An 18,656-nucleotide genomic window follows, 5' to 3' on the forward strand; every position below is an offset into this window, starting at 1 on the left:
GACAATTCTGCACGGAGCTGTTGTTTTCCATGCTTTTGTTTAATTAAAAAAGGCACAATGCCTGGACATACTGTTATGACTGGGTGAGGAGGGACTAAGTAGATCCCCTTTATTCTGCCTCCTTGGTTGGTCACAAAGATTTTTGAATTTCTTTTCCCATTATTTGCCTTTTTCAATACAAACATATTTACTTTTTAATTGTTATGACCAAGGCAGTTGGTAAAGCAGAGTTATTTTAAAAAATCCCAGAAGGAAACTTTAAACAACTGTCATAACCAATAATTTTAAGTGTTATGTTTGAGATGCGACTCTAAGCTCAGGAATCAGACCACTAGTTCTCGAAGTTTTACAGTAAACTAAACAAAACAATTTATTAATTTACACAGGTTAAAATAAATATACACATGGCTACAAATTATCATAACTTTTAACAAATTCCCAAACTAATCTCAATTAAGGCAACAGCAACCCATAGACTTAATCAAACACCAGGCAAAGCATTTTCATCTTACAAATTCAGAATGAGGTTATTTTCACTGTGGAGCTAGTTGGCAGCTGCCTTTTGATCTTACATTGCCTCTGCTTTGCACACCCAAAAACTACTGAAGTTATACCTACCACCATTGATTGAATTCAAATTCTCATTGTATCACCAGTCTCTTTGAATTTTACCTTTTAACGATGAAACCCCATTCATTGTACCGATTTTATTACTAATATAAACATGTTGCTTGGTAGCTGCTAGAAAGGTGTCAAGTTTTCACCCCACTTCTTGAATGCTCTATTCAAAAAATGCAAATGCACACTATCTCTCTTACACATCAAAACTAGTACATATTAAAGCACCCAGACTTTAATCAACAGTAAAGACAATGGGAACCGCTAACCAGTCAGATTATCCCAACAGACACTCAAACCCTGGCTTCAATCCAATTAAGACATACCCACAAACTAGGTACCTGGATGAGCACTTGGCATGTCATAACATTCAAGGCTATGGGCCAAGTGCTGGTAAATGGGATTAGGTAGGTAGGTCATTCAGGTGTTTCTCACATGTCGGTGCAGACTCAATGGGCCAAAGGGCCTCTTCTGCGCTTTGTGATTCTGTTAAAAAAATTCTGTAAAAAATTAAAATATTTTCTGAAGTTTTATATTTATTAATAGCTTCATGACATATTAAGGAGCCAATCAAACTAGGTTTTCTTGAGTCAAAAAAAAAGTTTATTAATTACTTACCCTGAAGAAAAATAATAAAAATTGTGACCACACACATACACAGATATCAGAAGTAAGAAAAGTTAGAGTCCAAATAAAAGTTAAAAGAATATACGATTAAGTCCTTTGTTTGACCTTGAGGTGTAGATTGTTGAATGTTGCAGCTGTTTGAAGTTAGCTGGTTTCCTTTAAAATCTTGGAGGTGAATTGAAGTCCAGGTGACTGCATTTAACTGAATTTTAATTCTGTGATCTGACTCCCAGAAATCAATGCTTTTTTTTCTGAGGTTCTTTCCAATGGACAGTCACTATCTCTTGGGTTCAATTTTTATTCTGTAGAGATCAGACTTTTTTTTAACTTGAAAAAGAGAGAGAGAGAGATTCCTTATTGCTCCCTTCAGCAATTTTTCCAGATGACTTTGATGACTTCTCTCTGTGTCTGGCTTGGTAAAACCAGTTCTTAAACTCCTGTTGGTGTATTCCTAATGTATTAACATTTCTTGCAGTCATTGTTGTAGAACAAGTAATCGCATTTTGATCTTTCTTCTTAGATGTGGGCATCGCTGGCTAGGCCAGCATTTATTACCTACCAACCACAATGCTGTGGGTCTGGAATCACTGACCAGGTAAGGACAGCAGACATGCTTCCCTAAAGGACATCAGTGAACCAGATGGGTTTTTAACAACAGTCATCATTAGATTTTTAATTCCAGATTTTTATTGAATTTAAATTCCACCATCTGCTATAGCAGGATTTGAACCCAGGTCCCTGGAGCATTACTCTGGGTCTCTGGACTAGTCCAGTAACAATACCACTACACTGCCTCTCTGTGTGGGGTTATTTCATCCTCCACAGGGGCTTTTGAGTGTCTGTTGGGTATATCTGGCTGGTTAGCAGTTCCTATTGACTTTACTGATTAAAATTCAGCACTTTGTATTTTAATCTCTTCCTTGGTTAAAATGTTGGGTTTTGATGTTTGTAGGTTCCCTTTGAAATGTCTCTCTCTTCACTTCCTTTCGGAGGAGGTTCTTGTTTGCTTTTCTCACTGTCTCCTTGGAAAGTGGCATTACATTTTAAAGCAGTTTGCTGCCTAATTTTTTAAAGTACTGAGTTTCCAATCAGTTGAAAGCTTATTTAAAAATACATTTTCGAAAATAGAGGCATCCTCCTGACAATGTTCTTTCTGTTTGCAGAGGACAATGTCCTGTAAAAGTGACCTCCAGCAAGCGTAAGTGAGCAACATAATGAGCCTGAATGATAATCTGAGATTGGTTGTTAGTGTTATTCTTGGCATATTCAGGATTGTTCAGCAAGTGCTGCCCAATCGCAGAATCACACCTAAATAGACATTATGTTCTGAGTTTTGCACACATGGTCTATTGTGAAGTCAAAGGGATACACTGTTTGATATGATCTGCCAGTCTTTGGGACTTAGATCCCTGGCATTGCACCAGCACTGAAATTCATATGCCACATTTTTCATTTGTGTGGTAGGCAGAACATCTTTTTGGCTTGACAGCAGCATCCTGTTAGTGGGCAATACCACTTGTGTTGCTACTGCATAGTGGCTAGCTTTGCCTGTTGCTCAAATATTTGAGATACCTTACCCTTCCAGGGTAATTTGAGGCAGATTGGGCAATTTTCAGGTCCTAAAGTGGCAGCCCTAGACCCATTCGTGAGTATGCATGATGCCCAATGTGTAATGATCTGATTGGGGCAGCCAAAATCCCACAGGATAGTTTTGATGTGCCCTACTTCAGCGTCAAACTTGCATTGTGAGCAGATGGCACTGGTCCTATTTAAGGGATTGCTGATCAAGCTAATTTTATAGTGCGCAGATCTATAGGGATGCTAATGCATATATTGACCAGTGAAGGTAGCTTGCAGTAGACAGTAGTAGACAACCCATTAGTAGATTTATCAACTAGCATATCAAGGAAATGGAGTTTGTTAGACTGCTCCATTCAAAGGTGAATTTGAGTCCGGGATAGACCGCATTAAGATGTGTAAGGAAATTCTCAAATGCAGCTACAGATTCAAATATAGCAAACGATTCATCTACATATCGGAAATACGCAAAGGGTAGGAGGTTGAGGTCATTCCATCAAAAAAAATGTTTCTCATGGAAATCGACAAAAATGTTAGCAAGAGCTGGGCCTAGAGAAGAACCCATGGCAACGCCATATGTTTTGGGGATACATGGTGTCATTAAAACTAAACTCAACTGCATGAGTTGCTATGTTCATAAGTTCAATGAATAGAGATTCAGAAGATTCAGAGCCAACCAATCAGTACCCTTTTCTCTTGCAGTATAAATTGTTCCTTCCTATGAAATTTGGCATTCTTGTGTCTGTCCTGATGAGTGCAAGACGAAAAGCTTTGACAGCATGTCTCTATTTGCAGCAATTCTCAAGTAGTGTCTTATACCTTATCTTTGTGCTGCTATTCAAATCCTGCAACTTCAGGAACTGGCTTTTGGAGGACTGGGAAATGTTTGATAATTCGCAGATGAGATGATACGGCCTAAACTGGTGTGAAACAAATGTAAGACCTACACAGACGTGAAAAAATGTAGTAATGGTTAAAAAGCATTACTTCTGTCTATATTACCTAATGCTCTTGAGTTTACCAACATTCTGAATGGAAATGATGGCTTGTGCTATTGTAGCAAAGAAAATGTAATTCATGTGATGGTTTAAATCCATTTTGACATTAGTCCTTTACAATGCTTGAACTAGAGCGCTAAGATTATTAATTTATACATTTCTTATTGGAATGATGATAGTGACATTTATTTGTGGATCCTATATAAAACATCTTTTTGAATCTTAAATAACTGCAGGTTTTCAGAGTTTGCTATTAAAAGGGCATTCTCAAATGGTGAATTATCTTGCAACTAATTTGTAAACAACAAAGCTTAATAGTATGATTGGTTAATTAAGTAATGATGCCACGACAGATATGCTGATTAGAAATCTGGAAATTACATTGTATAGGTGTATAGTACAGCTGGTGTCTGTTCACTTCACTTTACTCGTGGCAAGGTGTACTTGAGATTACAGAGCAAACAATTCTTGGCATTGCTACAAATTGAGTTCTCTGATCCTTCAAAGCTTTCAATTCAGAATCACTTAAGGTACTCACACAGAAAAGTCCTCCATCCAGTAGAGGTCCCCAAGGATTTACGAATGAAATATTTGTTGGGACGTTGTCAGTCCTTGAACATGTTTGATTGTAACTATGGCAATAGACAGAAACCTTCACGATAAACATTGCAGTTTCAACTGCAGTATACGCCAACATTCAAAAAAATCTTTTTTTTTACAAAGTTAAATTATTCCCTTATCAAAGTAATTAAGAAAGATGAAACACCTGTTTGATACTCGCACTCAGAAGTGCTGGACAGAACTTATTGAAAAAGAAGCTTATACTCGGATAGCATGGAAAGACAAATATGGGGCTAAATATTCCAGAATTCCACCTACTATTGTCAAGAAGCAGAGTGAAGTTCCTAAGCTCCCTGCCAGGAATTATACCCTTCCAGCAATTCATACTCCAAGACAACAGGAAGAAAGAAAGAAATTACCTCAGCGAGCACCTTCAAAACCTGAGGAGTTTCAGGAGATGCGGCCAGTAACTCCCCAGATTCGAGCTTTGTTATACGATGGTTTTTCTAAAGAGCAAAAAGGCAGGTACCTGTACCTGGAAAAGAGGAAGGCAAAACCCCCGGAGGAAAAATTCCAATATCCTATTCTATCCTCCTGGGAGTATGGCTGGAGACAGGGTGAGTGAAGTACATCAATGACTCAGCAAACCAGATCTTCTAAAAATAAAAACATTTTAATGATTGAATTGATCAGTTTTTTTTCAATTCTTAAATCCTTTTAATTATCTTCTGAGATATTCGATATGTTTCAAGAATTTTACTAGAGGCTTAGTGACGTTTAGTTAGCACTAAATGTTTCTCCAGCTGCTTTATACATATTCATCATTATACCAAAAACGTGGAGACCGGTTCAGATCAGTTCCTGTTAGGCATTACCCTTTCCTCTTAAAACAGCTCCATTGTAATAGTAATTTCAAATAGATTGATTATTGCTGAGTATAATTGCTTTTATTGTCATCCAATCTAAAATAAGCACTATTGTTCATGTGTCTGATATTGCCAACTAAGATTGATAAATGATGTCTTGTCATGCAAGACTGATACCCTCCTTATTGTCCATGGTGATGAATAAGGTAGGGTAGTGAGTGATTACAGATACTATTACAGGGCAGACTGTGGTGTAACAGTAATGCCACTGAACTAGTAATCTAGAAGCCTAGGCTAATGCTCTGGAGACATGGGTTCCCACCATGGCAGCTGGTGGAATTTAAATTCAGTTAATAAAGTCTGAACTTGAAAGCTACTCTCCATGTTGGTGACCATGAAGCTAGTGTTGATTGTCGGAAAAACCCATCTGGTTCCATTAGGGAAGGAAATCTGCTGTCCTGACCTAGTCTGACCTATATGTGACTCCAGATCCACAGGAATATGGTTGACTCTTAATTGCTGTCTGAAATGGCCTAGCAAGCCACCCTATTCAGGGGCAGTTGGGATGGGGAACAAATGCTGGCCTTGCCAGCAACACCCATATCTCATGAAAGAAAAAAAATTAATGCTTCGCCTGTGAAGGCGTTGGGACAAATTAAGCCATTAGCTTATTCCAATAACATGTTTTCAAAAGGTGCAGAAGTTGAATATTCTGTCCATCCTCAGTTGGGATATTGACGGTATTTCTCTGCGTTTGGTGAGTGAACTATTTTATTATGCCCAGAGGCACCCAATCTGAGTTCTTACATCACTTGTCAACATTCGAAACTACCTCCAGGATTGCCCACAGCTGGGAGCGAGGGGCCATGCGGAGATCAGGGCATGATCTTGTATGATACAAGCCTTAGTTCCACAGAATTAGCCAAGCAAGGAATTCACACCATAAAGAATGGAGCTCGTTCAGGTTAGTTTCTCAAATGCCCAAAGACTTTTACATGAATGTCATCATCTGACAGTGATATTTTATTAATTAAACATACAACAAGCACTTGAGAAACAACAAGAACAGACACGTCAAAGTAACATATGAAACCCTACTCACATACCTGGGAGTAGGCCACCTCTGTAAGCCCTTGCCCAACCCTTTGAGGATCAGATAAACGGGTGTCATAAATGAAAAGTCTCTAGGTTCCAGTGAACTGACTCCTTTTCCCCATCGCCAGTAAAGGAGTCATATAAAGTTGTTAGAAAAAGTAGCAAGCCTGAGGATTGAGAGCAGTTTAGAATTCAGCAAAGGAGGACCAAGAGATTAATTAAGAGGGGAAAAATAGAGTATGAGAGTAAACTTGCAAGGAACATAAAAGTGGACTATAAAAGCTTCTATAAGTATGTAAAAAGAAAAGGATTAGTGAAGACAAATGTAGGTGCCTTACAGTTTGAAACGGGAGAATTTATGATAGAGAACAAGGAAATGTCAGAGCAATTAAACAACTACTTTAGTTCTGTCTTCATGGAGGAGGACACAAAAAACTTCCCAGAAATACTAGGGAACCAAGAGTCTCGTGTGAAGGAGGAACTGAAGTAAATTAGTATTACTAAAAACCAGTGCTGGAGAAATTAATGTAACTGAAAGTTGATATATCCCCAGGGCCCGATAATCTACATCCCGGGGTACTAAAGGAGGCGGCCATGGAACTAGTGGATGCGTTGGTTGACATCTTCCAAAATTCTGTTGATTCTGGAACAGTCCCAGCAGATTGGAGGGTGGCAAATGTAACCCTACTATCTAAAAAATGAGGGAGGGAACAAACGGGGAATTACAAACTGGTCAGCCTAACATCAGTGGTAGGGGAAATGCTACAGCCTATTATAAAAGATGTGATAACACAACATTTAGAAAATATCAACAGGATTAGACAAAGTCAACAGGGATTTATGAAAGGGAAATCATGTTTGACAAACTGGCTGGAGTTTTTTGAGGATGTAACTAGCAGAATAGATATGGGAGAACCAGTGGATGTGGTGTATTTGGATTTCCAGAAAGCTTTTGATAAAGTCCCACATAAGTTGGTGTGTAAAATTAAAGCACTTGGGATTTGGGGTTAATAGATTGGCATAGATTGTGAATTGGTTAGGAGACAGGAAACAAAGTAGAAATAAATAGTTAACAAAAACAAAAATTGCTGGAAAAACTCAGCAGGCCTGACAGCATCTGTGGAAAGGAAGACAGAGTAAACGTTTCGAGTCCGTATGACTCTCCATCAGAATTAAAGAGGAATAAGAAATGTGGTGAAATATAAGCTGTTTAAGGAGGGTGGGACAGCTGGATAGAGGGCTAATGAAAGGTGAAGGCAAAGGAGAGATTGCCAAAGAGTCATACACAAAAGGACAAAGGTGTGTTGACGGTGGTGATATTAGCTAAAGGATGTGCTAATGGTGACTTTAAGGGTAGAATGAGCAAGTGACAGATGGCCCTAGTGGGGGTGGGATGGGGGGGAAGGGATTGAAATAGGCTAAAAGGTGGAGATAAAACAATGGATGGAAATAAGTTTTAAAAATAATGAGAAAAATAGGTGGGAAAAGCAAAATATATATATTTTAAAAATGCTAATTATTAAAAAAAAGGAGATCACAAAGCAGGTGAGGATGGAGGAGGGAGTTCATGATCTGAAGTTGTTGAACTCAATGTTAAGTCCGGAAGGCTGTAAAGTGCCTAATCGGAAGATGAGGTGCTGTTCCTCCGGTTTGCGTTGAGCTTCACTGGAACAATGCAGCAGGCCAAGGACGGACACGTGGTGTGTTGAAATGGCAAGCGACAGGAAGGTCTGGGTCATGCTTGCAGACAAACCAAAGGTGTCCCACAGAACGGTCACCCAGTCTGCGTTTGGCCTCTCCAATGTAGAGGAGACCACAGTGAGAGCAGCGAATGCAGTAGACTAAATTGAGGGATGTGCAAGTGAAATGCTGCTTCACTTGAAAGGAATGTTTGAGCCCTTGGACAATGAGGAGAGGGGAAGTAAAGGGACAGGTGTTGCACCTTCTGCAGTTGCATGGGAAGATGCCATGGGAGGGGGTTGAGGTGTAGGGGGTGATGGAGGTGTGGACCAGGGTGTCCCGGACGGAACGGTCCCTACGGAATGCTGAATGGGGGATGAAGGGAAGATGTGTTTGGTGGTGGCATCATGCTGGAGTTGGCGGAAATGGCGGAGGATGATTCTTTGAATGTGGAGGCTGGTGGGGTGATAACTGAGGACAAGGGGGACCCTATCATGGTTCTGGGAGGGAGAAGAAGGTGTGAGGACGGATGCGCGGGAGATGTGCCGGACACGGTTGAGGCCTCTGTCGACCACCGTGGGTGGAAACCTTGGTTAAGGAAGAAGGAAGACATGTCAGAAGAACTGTTTTGGAAAGTGGCATCATCAGAACAGATGTGACGGAGGCAAAGGAACTGAGAGAATGAGATGGAGTCCTTACAGGAAGCGGGGTGTGAGGGGCTGTAGTCAAGGTAGCTATGGGAGTCGGTAGGCTTGTAATGGATATTGGTGGACAGTCTATCACCAGAAATTGAGATAGAGAGGTCAAGGAAGGGAAGGGAAGTGTCAGTGATGGACCATGTGAAAATGATGGAGGGGTGGAAATTGGAAGCAAAGTTAATAAATTTTTCCAGGTCCAGACAAGAGCATGAAGCGGCACCGAAGCAGTCTTAGATGCACCAGCGAAAGAGTTGTGGGAGGGGGCCGGAGTAGGACTGGAACAAGGAATGTTCCACATACCCCATAAAGAGACAGGCATAATTGGGGCCCATGCGGGTACCCATAGCCACACCTTTTATTTGGAGGAAGTAAGACGAGTTTAAGGAGAAATTGTTCAGTGCGAGAACAAGTTCAACCAAACGGAGGACAGTGGTGGTGGATGGGAATTGTTCAGGCCTCTGCTCAAGGAAGAAGTGGAGAGCCATCAGACCATCCTGGTGGGGGATGGAGGTGTAGAGGGATTGGACGTCCATGGTGAAGAAGAGGTGGTTGGGGCCAGGGAACTGGAAATGGTTGAAATGATGTAGGGCATCAGAGGAATCGCGGATGTAGCTGGGAAGAAACTAGACAAGGGGAGAGAGAATGGAGTCAAGATAGGAAGAAATGAGGTCATGGGGCAGGAACAGGCTGACACAATCGGTCAGCCGGGACATTCCTGTTTGTGGATTTTGGGTAGCAGGTAGAAGCGAGCCGTCTGAAGTTGGGAGACTATGAGGTTGGAAGCTGTGGAGGGAAGTGACAGTTCTGAAAACAATGGCTTGATGTTCAGTGGTGGGGTCATGGTCCAGGGGGAGGTAGGAGGAAGCGTCTATGAGTTGACGCTCAGCCTCTGCAAGGTAGAGGTCAGTGCACCAGACAACAACAGCACCACCTTTGTCAGCAGGTTTGATGACAATGTCAGGGTTGGACCTGGGAAAACGGAATGCGGCAAGTTCAGAGAGAGACAGGTTAGAGTGGGTGAGAGGAGCAAAGAAATTAAAACAACTGATGCCATGCCGACAGTTCTCAAAGAAAAGATCAAGAGCGGTTAAGAGGCCAGAGGGAGAATATTGGAGGCTGGTGAAAGGATCCGTTGAATGGGGGGAGGACTCCTGCCCAAAGAAGTGAGCATGGAGACGAAGGTGGCGGAAGAAGAGTTCAGCATAATGCCAAGCCCGGAATTCATTGAGGTGAAGGTGTAAGGGTCTTTTTCAGAGTGGCAGGCAGTGACTAGTGGAGTACTGCAGGGATCAGTGCTTCGGCCCCAGCTATTCATAATATATATCAATGATTTGGATTAGGGAACCAAATATAATATTTCCAAGATTGCTGATAACATGAAACTTGGTGGGAATGTGAGCGATGAGGAGGATGTTAAGATGCTTCAAGGTGATTTAGACAGGTTGAGTGAGTGGGCAAGTACATGGCAGATGCAGTATAACGTGGATAAGCGTGAAGTTACCATTTCAGTAGGAAAAACAGAATGGCAGTTTATTATTTAAATGGTGATAGATTTGGAAATGCTGATGTACAAAAGGACCTGAGTGTCCTTGTACACCAATCACTGAAAGCAAGCATGCAGGTGCAGCAAGCAGTTAAGAAGGCAAATGATATGTTGGTCTTCATTGTGAGAGGACTTGAGTACAGGAGCAAGGATGTCTTACTGCAGCTGTACAGGGCTGTGAGACCACAGCTAGAGTATTGTGTGCAATTTTGGTCTCCTTACCCAAGAAAGGGTAGAGGGAGTGCAGCGAAGGTTCATCAGACTGATTCCTGAGTTGGCAGGATTGTCGTATGAGGAGAGATTGGGCTGACTAGGCCTGTATTCACTGGAGTTTAAAAGAATGAGAGGAGGTCTCATTGAAACATAAAATTCTGACATGGATGGACGAACTGGATGCAGGGATAACATTTCCTCTGGCTGGGGGCGGGGGGGGAGGGGGTCAAGAACAAGGGGTCACTGTCTCAGGGTATGGGGTAGACCATTTAGGACTGAGATAAGGAGAAACTTCTTCACTCAGAAGGTGGCGAACCTGTGGAATTCTCTACCACAGAGGGCTGTGGAGGCCAAGTCACTGAATATATTTAATAAGAAAATAGGTTGATTTCTGGACTCTAAAGGTGTCAAGGGGTATGGGGTGAGTGCGGGAGCACAGTGTTGAGATAGAGGATCAGCCATGATCAGATTAAATGGCGGAGTGGACTTGAAGGGTCGAATGACCTATTCCCGCTCCTATTTTCTATGTTTCTATGTTTCTAAATCCTCTGCAGAACAGAATCCACGATCAGGGAGGGACACCAGCTTCCGTCCATTCTACTGTCCTTGTGGGATGCTGGGCTTTTGATAGATGGTAATCGACTTTCCTCTTGACCATTCAAAAGAGTTGAGGTTGCTTGTCCCTTGGCCGCCAGACAGCATTGTGAAGATCCACGTGAGCAGAAAATAACCTTCTACCCACAATGTGGAGGTGAAACCTTCCTATTTTTTATACATGGTTGGCTGGCCTCTGGCTTAATGGCTACTCTCAGCCGGTCGAATTTACCTGAAAGGTGTACAGGGCAAAAGAGACCAACATCTCATCCCCTTCCCATGGCATCTTCCTATGCAATTGCAGAAGGTGCAACACCTGCCCCTTTAATTCCCCCCTCCTCACCGTCCAATGGTCCAAACACTCCTTTCAGGTCAAGCAGCACTTCACTTGCACTTCCCTCAATTTAGTCTACTGCATTCACTGCTCCCAATGCGGTTTCCTCTACATTAGAGAGACCAAACGCAGACTGGGTGACCGTTTTGCGGAACACCTTCGGTCTGTCCGCAAGCATTACCCAGAACTCCATGTCGCTTTCCATTTCAACACTCCACCCTGCTCTCATGCCCACATGTCCATCCTTAGCCTGCTGCAATGTTCCAGTGAAGCCCAACATAAACTGGAGGAACAGCACCTCATCTCCTGATTAGGCACTTTACAGCCGTCTGGACTTAACATTGAGCTCAACAACTTCAGATCATGAACTCTCTCCTCCATCCTCACCCCCTTTTTTTCATCCCTTTTTTCTACATTCATTTTTATTTTGTATCCATTTTTATTTTTATTTTTATTCATTTATCTGTGGTTTTATCCCCTTTTTTTTATCCCCCTTCTATCCCATTTTCTTTCCTTTTTTCCCCCACCACTGCCCCCTCCTCCACCCCATCCCCTACAGGGCCATCTGCCACTTGTTCCATGTTGTTCTTTCACACAATGCTACCCTTGTTCTGCTATTATCATATTCTGCTTTCTTACCTTTCTGCCACTATCAGCACCTTTTTAAATCACTAATCACCACCATTAACACTCCTTTTGTCCTTTAGTTCATGTCATCTTTGTCAATCCCTCCTTTGTCCCCACCTATCGCTGGCCTTCTATCCAGCGCCAACTGCCCCATCCCCCTTTAACAGTATAAATTTCATCATGTTTCCACTTCTCTTCAGCTCTGAACAAGGGTAATACGGACTCAAAACATTAACACCACTTTCATGGTGATGTTCCCGGGGTGGGAACATCAGGGAGGCGAGACTCAATGTGGTATAGAAATGGATAAAAATTCCCACTGCTACAGTAACTAGACCCCCTTGAGTGAAAAGCTAAGCATGTGTTCCCCCAATTTTTGTAAGGAAATTGTCATCTTCGGCAACCGTTAATCAATTGTAAGTGTTATCAATGATATGGATCACTGTTCCTCAAAGAACTGGTACTTCCAGCCTTCTAGGCTCTCTCCTTGATGTTCTCATCTGCCTGCTTATCCTTGGGACATCATTCACAGATGTTGGGTCAGTTCCCATGTGCACAATTACATCAAGCTCAACTTTGCCACCTTTTGACCATGCCACTTGGCTTGTACTGTCAGACCACTTGATCAACCTTTAGTCTTATATGAGCTGTAACTTCCTTCAGACAGAAGTCAAACTCTTCAGTCCTGACACAAATCCCGATACCCTTAATACAAGGTCCTTTTCCGACCATAGTATGTGGCTGAACCAGGCTGTGCAACCACAGCATGCTGCTCAACCATAAGCTGGCCTTCCAATTCCATCTCTGACACAAGGCTGACTGATTCCATCTGCAAGTCTGCTCTTGTTTCAACCAGTCTGCTGCTGAAACCCCCAACTATGCCTTTGTCACTTTCAGAATCAATTAATCAAAAGCTCATTTGCCAATTTCTCATTCTCCACCTTCCGTAAACTTCAGCTTACCAACATTTCCTCCAACTACATACTAAACCGCACTCTCTCACTTGCACATTTTTCCTAATCTGCATCCTGGTTCTCAATAGCTCAAAATTAAAATTCTCAACCTTATGTTTACATTCCCTAATATGTACATACAAATTAGAGACATGTGTAGGCCATTCAGCACCTTGACTTGCCCCGCCATTTGATAAGATCATGATTGATCTGATTATGGCCTCTACTTTCCTATCTACTCCCAATAACCTTTGATTCCCTTATCAGTCAAGAATTTAATTCGGCCTTAAAAATACTCAGTGGCTCTGCCTCCACTGCTCTCAGGGAAAGAGAATTCCTCAGACTAATGACCCTCTGAGAGAAAAAATTCTCATCATCTCCATCTTAAATGGGAAGCCCCTTATCTTTAAACTGTCTTCTAGTTGTAGTCTCTCCCACAAGAGGAAACATCCTTTCAGCATCCACCCTGTCAAGTCCCCTCAGGATCTTCTATATTTCAATAAGATCATCTTTCATTCTTTTAAACTCTAATGGATATAGGCTCAATCTATCCAAACTTTCCTCAAAAGACAACTCCTTCATTCCGGGAATCAGCCTGGTGAATCATCTTTGCACAGTTTGCAATGCAATTATATCCTTTCTTAAATAAGAAAACCAAAACTGTGTACACTAGTCCAGATGTACTGATTTGGCTCTGCACCAACAATTCAAAACGGTGAAGCTAAGCCCTGTATAACTGTAGCAAAACTGATAGCCTTGCTTCTCCCTAACTGTAATCTCCAAACCTACAACCCAAATCCCAAACTTTCTGTCCCTTTAACTGGCCTCTTATACATACCCCTTCATTTTGGTCCTCTCTTGGCAAATGTGCCTACAGCTGCCTGGGTCCAACTCTGAGGAATTATTTCCCGAAAGTGGTCTGACATTCTGCCTTGCTTGCCTCTTTTAAAGCCTCTTCTTAAAACCCACTCCCTTGGCTACTCTACCTCCTAAGAAATAGGAATAGGAGTAGGCCATATGATCCATTGAACCTGCTCCTGTATTCCCCTTCTACTGAACCTTATTTTGCATCTGTCCTGTGGAAATTTAGCCATATGCTTTGTTTTTCGCCCTGTGATCACTGGATCATATTAAAAATAGTTTGTGACAGGGCTTAGCGTCACCATTTTGAATTGTTGGCACAGAGCCAATCAATCATGGCAGGTTCATAGCCCCATAATGCTCCCAGTTTGCACATGAGAGTCAAGTACCTTCCAATGCCACTTTATCGCCTAGGGTTTCCTCTGCTTACTACCTCTTAGCGGCATGGACGACAGTAATAATTGGAGGTACTGAAATTGTTGTAGCTACAAAGGATGCCTTAGATGGTCAAGGTCAGCTGGTTGGCAGCATTAAATAACCATCAACCCTGTCACTCATGCTGAATTTGGTAGTTGGCATGATGGGCTATAGGGATTAGCCTGCCCAGGGCCATAATCAGTGTGCCCATGCCCAGAACGACGGCCCAGAATATTTAGGATTACTTTGAAGTTATGCTAATGTGTGCAATATTTATGCAGGCACAATCTTCCTGGTTACTGAGCCTGAGCCTCCCCTACTGCCTGTATGTACAGGGCAGATCTTGCACCATGGGAACTGACAGAAGGACAGAAAGCACCTTGATAAGACAAAAGGAATGCACAGAACCATCATAATACATCTTTCCTTCTATGGCTGAACAACCATTTTTCTCTCACTCTGAAATGCTTTGGGATGTTTTTCAAAGTTAAAGGGGCTATATAAGTGCAAGGTATTATGTTACTACACCAAATTTTAAAAGGACTCTATTTTACAGCTAGTTATATCTTCCTATAAAAGCGGCTCCATTCTACCTTTCTTTAAACCCAACCTATTTTTGTTGAAGTGCATAGCTGATTAATCTGCAGCAGAAAATGTTACTTTCAAATTTACAAATAATTAATATTCTAAACCATTTGGTTCAATCTTCACAAAATATTTAAATGTTTGTTGCCAGGTGATGTTGTAGAGGAACTCCAGTTACCAGCTCATGGTCGATTGAGGACAGTAAACAATACTTTCTATTCAAGAAATGGTGTCTTCTGCAAGCTATCTGCAACAGACGGACTTGCTGAGCTCAACTGAGGAGGTGGACAGCAATCCTGCAATGATGTTTGTTCTGGCTTTCTCTCTCTAGATTAGTACAGAATAATCCCATAGAGCTTCTGATCCATGGCATTTTCTGCAATATTTCTGATTTTTCATACCTTGCTGAAATAATCCATTTCAAAACTGCAGCATTTGTAAGTTTCTTAATATGTCTGTCATTGTTATGTCTTCGTGAACTTCAAAAGCTGCAATCTTGTGATGCTGCATAATATAGCATATCTTTTAGTATCAGCTGAATATGCAGTTTAAGGAGACCTCTTTCAAATTATATTGTGTATTGCATATGATTTATGTAGAGAGGCTACTCTGCCCATTAAAGCTCAATTTTTGTTGGAAGCATATGTCATAAATTGCCTGATGATTACCTTCACAATTTGTGGTGGAAATGCCCTGTAAATTTCCAAAGCTGTGTTCATTATGGAATTTTAGCTTGAAAGCTGTCCCTAAGTTGGAGTCACTGGTTGTACTGGATGCTGGGATGGAACTGGAACGAAAAGTTCCCTGGTAGTCAAGCATCACAGGCTTTTAAGCTAATAAATTCATAAAACGTCTAAGCTGAAAGTCATGAAGGTTTGTGTATACAAGAGGGACATTTCTTGCTAGTGTTTGGAAGCCAAATGGGACACAAACGTTTAATGCCTCAATTAGAGTGTAGGAAACTGTGAAGCAAATCCACGGCATGGCACCTAGATAGACATAAAGATGTCAAATACTTTCAATTTGGGTAATGTAGGGAGGTGGTTGTAAAATTAAAGCATAGTGTTTAACACACGAACATACGAATTAGGAGGAATAGGCCACTTGGCCCCTCGAGCTGCTCCACCATTCAGTAAATTCATGGCTGATTTGACTGTAACCTCAACTCCACATTCCTGCCTTCCCCCCCCCGATAACCTATCAAGAACCTATCCACATCTGCCTTAAAAATATTCAAAGACTCTGCTTCTACCGCCTTTTGAGGAACAGAGTTCCAAATACTCATGACCCTCGGAGAAAAAAAATTCTCCTCGTTTCTGTGCAGGGTATTCAGGTTTCACTAACTTATAAGCATGCCTCATTGTTCAAGGGCATCTACAGGAGCTTCCACAATTGTGGGAGATGATTGGCAGCAATTGGGATGAAACCTTGTGATGTACGTGTCATTCAAGTTGTTAAGGGAATGGGGGAAACTTTTCTTTGAAGTTATAAAAAAAGGAGGGGTTAGTTTACCTTCAGTAGTATTTTTCTTTGTAGTCTGTAGTCATAGAAGCAGAGTCTTTATCTTAAGGTATTTGTAGTTAAAAGAAAATTCTCTTCTATTTTATGTAAGTGATCTCTAGTTAGCAGATGCAAAATGGCACTTATACAAAGTATTTCAGGACAGAGAATCAGAGCAAGAAGTTAAATTGTGGCAACATCAACCAGTTACAGTCAGAGATATGTATGCCACTTAACTATATGAATGTCTGAGATGAAGAAAGGCAACAGTAAAGTCAACTAGCTGATATCATTGAGCGTGTAGAAGTGGATAGCCGGAAAAGAAAGGAAAAGACAACCCTGTCGTCAAAGGCATTCATTAACTCAATGCTGCAGAAGTTAACACCTGTGTCCCAGAGAAGGAAGGAGGATGACTCAACTGTTACACTCATAAAGATAAAGATAAGGCTTCGATTTATCCTGTATTCTGGTTATCCAATGTTGTTAACTTTTCAGCTATCTTTAATCATAATTTTACCTCACTAATTTAAGGCAATGATCTAATTTAGAGTTTGTGTCCCGTTAGTGCTGAATTACAGTGATACACTGAATTGCCTGTTACTCATGTTAAATAACTCTGCCTATTAATTATTTGTTATTCAAACTGCTAGATGACTCTGACTAAACATGTTATATCTATTCATTACTTGTATGCTTGATGTTGGGCTTTAAGTTGTCATTTTCTGCTCAATGAATTATTTATTGTTGGTGCATGATTTGTCATCTAACTTCTTCCTTGGTTCATCAAAAAAAGTTAATTCATTCACTTAGTAAAAAGAGGGTTGGTGAAATAAACACACAGCTAATTAAAGCTGCTTAATGTAAGAGAGTTCAGTGAATCACTTGGATTTCTTTCATGGGTAGTCCTTAAACCCCAGACTGTTTCTTGGTGAAGAGTTATGGTGAGTAGTTAATGATTTATATGCTTCCTTGGCATGTATTTGTTATTGGGATATAGAAACTCAGTGTGCTCACACTGTGCTGCCACCCGCCCCCCCCCCACCCCCAACCTTCTCCACATGCTCTTATCACTCCCATCATAATATCCAACTGTGGTTTTTCATTCAGATCTTCTTTCCATTCTAAACCATAAAACTTGAACTCCTACAACCTTTCCTCATACCTCATCTCTTTTGCACTTTAAGTCTTTCTGGTCTCCTCACAATTACAAAACGTTTTAAAATTAATCACAACGCTTAGAAATAGTGTCTTAGTCTTTAGTTCAATGTATTTTTACTAAATCTCTGTAAATATATAAGAGCTTCGCTTATTGTGTTTACTCTGGAGTTTTAAGGTGTGGCTGTAGGAGCTATGCTTTTGCATTTCCTGAGTTTTAATAACGTTGTAAACGTTTCAGTGATGTGTTGGAGATCCAGTGCAAACCACCATAAATACTGCGGCATGTGTGTATGCCCATGGTGCACACTGCTGAATTTTAGTGATGTTGTAGATGGAACATGTCAGGCTCTTCCCAACCATGAGGAGGGAAAATGGGACAGCGAGAGAGTTTTTCAGTGCCTTAGTAACCAACTTGTGCAGCCGATAATCCATATTGCTAGCCATACATTAACCCAAGAGAAAATAGCCTGTTAAAGGGATACATTTAGAAACTATTTAACAATATGTATCAAGTTACTATGCGACTAATTCATTGAAAGTACACTCTCTCTCTGCCAAAAACAAGTTCTTTGAAAGGAATACACACGTTGTTTCAAGAATTTTTAAAGAATCCAATGCTGTTTCATATAAATGATTCTTTAGAATAAAGCATATAAGAAAACAATATTGATCTTTGTCTCATCTCATAAATCCTTTCATCCTTGTAAACTGTTCCTTTGGGACAGAAAAATATTTATAGCCTTGTAGAAAAGTGGTAGATATAAATGAAAAATAGGAAAAACGTTTTCTAAATTTTATGTGATGCAAATGAACATACGAACATATGAATTAGGAGCAGGAGTAGGCCACTCAGCCCCTCAAGCTTGCTCTGCCATTCAATAAGATCTTGGCTGACCTGATTGTAATCTCAACTCCACATTCCTGCCTAACCCGATTAACCTTTCACCCCCTTGTTAATCAAGAATCTATCTACCTCTGCCTTAAAGATATTCAAATACTTTGCTTCCACTGCCTTTTGAGAAAGAGAGTTCTAAAGACCCTCTGAGGGAAAGAATTTCTCTTCATACCTATTTTAAATGAGTGACCCTTTATTTTTAAACAGTGATCCCTAGTTCTAGATTCTCCCACAAGAGGAAACATCTTTTCCACA

At 41.0% G+C, this 18,656-nt stretch overlaps 1 protein-coding gene across 1 annotated transcript; it reads left to right on the forward strand.

The window, feature by feature from the left end:
* The first annotated feature begins 4,495 nt into the window (after positions 1-4,495).
* On the forward strand, positions 4,496-15,487 carry LOC121280436 (protein ATP6V1FNB). The gene is made up of 2 exons (XM_041192427.1): positions 4,496-4,999; positions 15,000-15,487. The coding sequence occupies exons 1-2, from the start codon at positions 4,579-4,581 to the stop codon at positions 15,125-15,127; spliced, it is 549 nt and encodes a 182-aa protein (XP_041048361.1). The 5' UTR covers positions 4,496-4,578; the 3' UTR covers positions 15,128-15,487.
* Positions 15,488-18,656: the final 3,169 nt, after the last annotated feature.

Source organism: Carcharodon carcharias, chromosome 7, assembly GCF_017639515.1.
Source record: "Carcharodon carcharias isolate sCarCar2 chromosome 7, sCarCar2.pri, whole genome shotgun sequence".
NCBI lineage: Eukaryota > Metazoa > Chordata > Chondrichthyes > Lamniformes > Lamnidae > Carcharodon > Carcharodon carcharias.

What these genes read in the sequence shown, in the direction of transcription:
- LOC121280436 (XM_041192427.1), top strand. Translation starts at nt 4,579, where the DNA reads ATGAAACACCTGTTTGATACTCGCACTCAGAAGTGCTGGACAGAACTT. An exon ending in GGAGTATGGCTGGAGACAGG is followed by an intron (nt 5,000 to 14,999) that starts GTGAGTGAAGTA and finishes GTTTGTTGCCAG; the next exon opens with GTGATGTTGTAGAGGAACTC.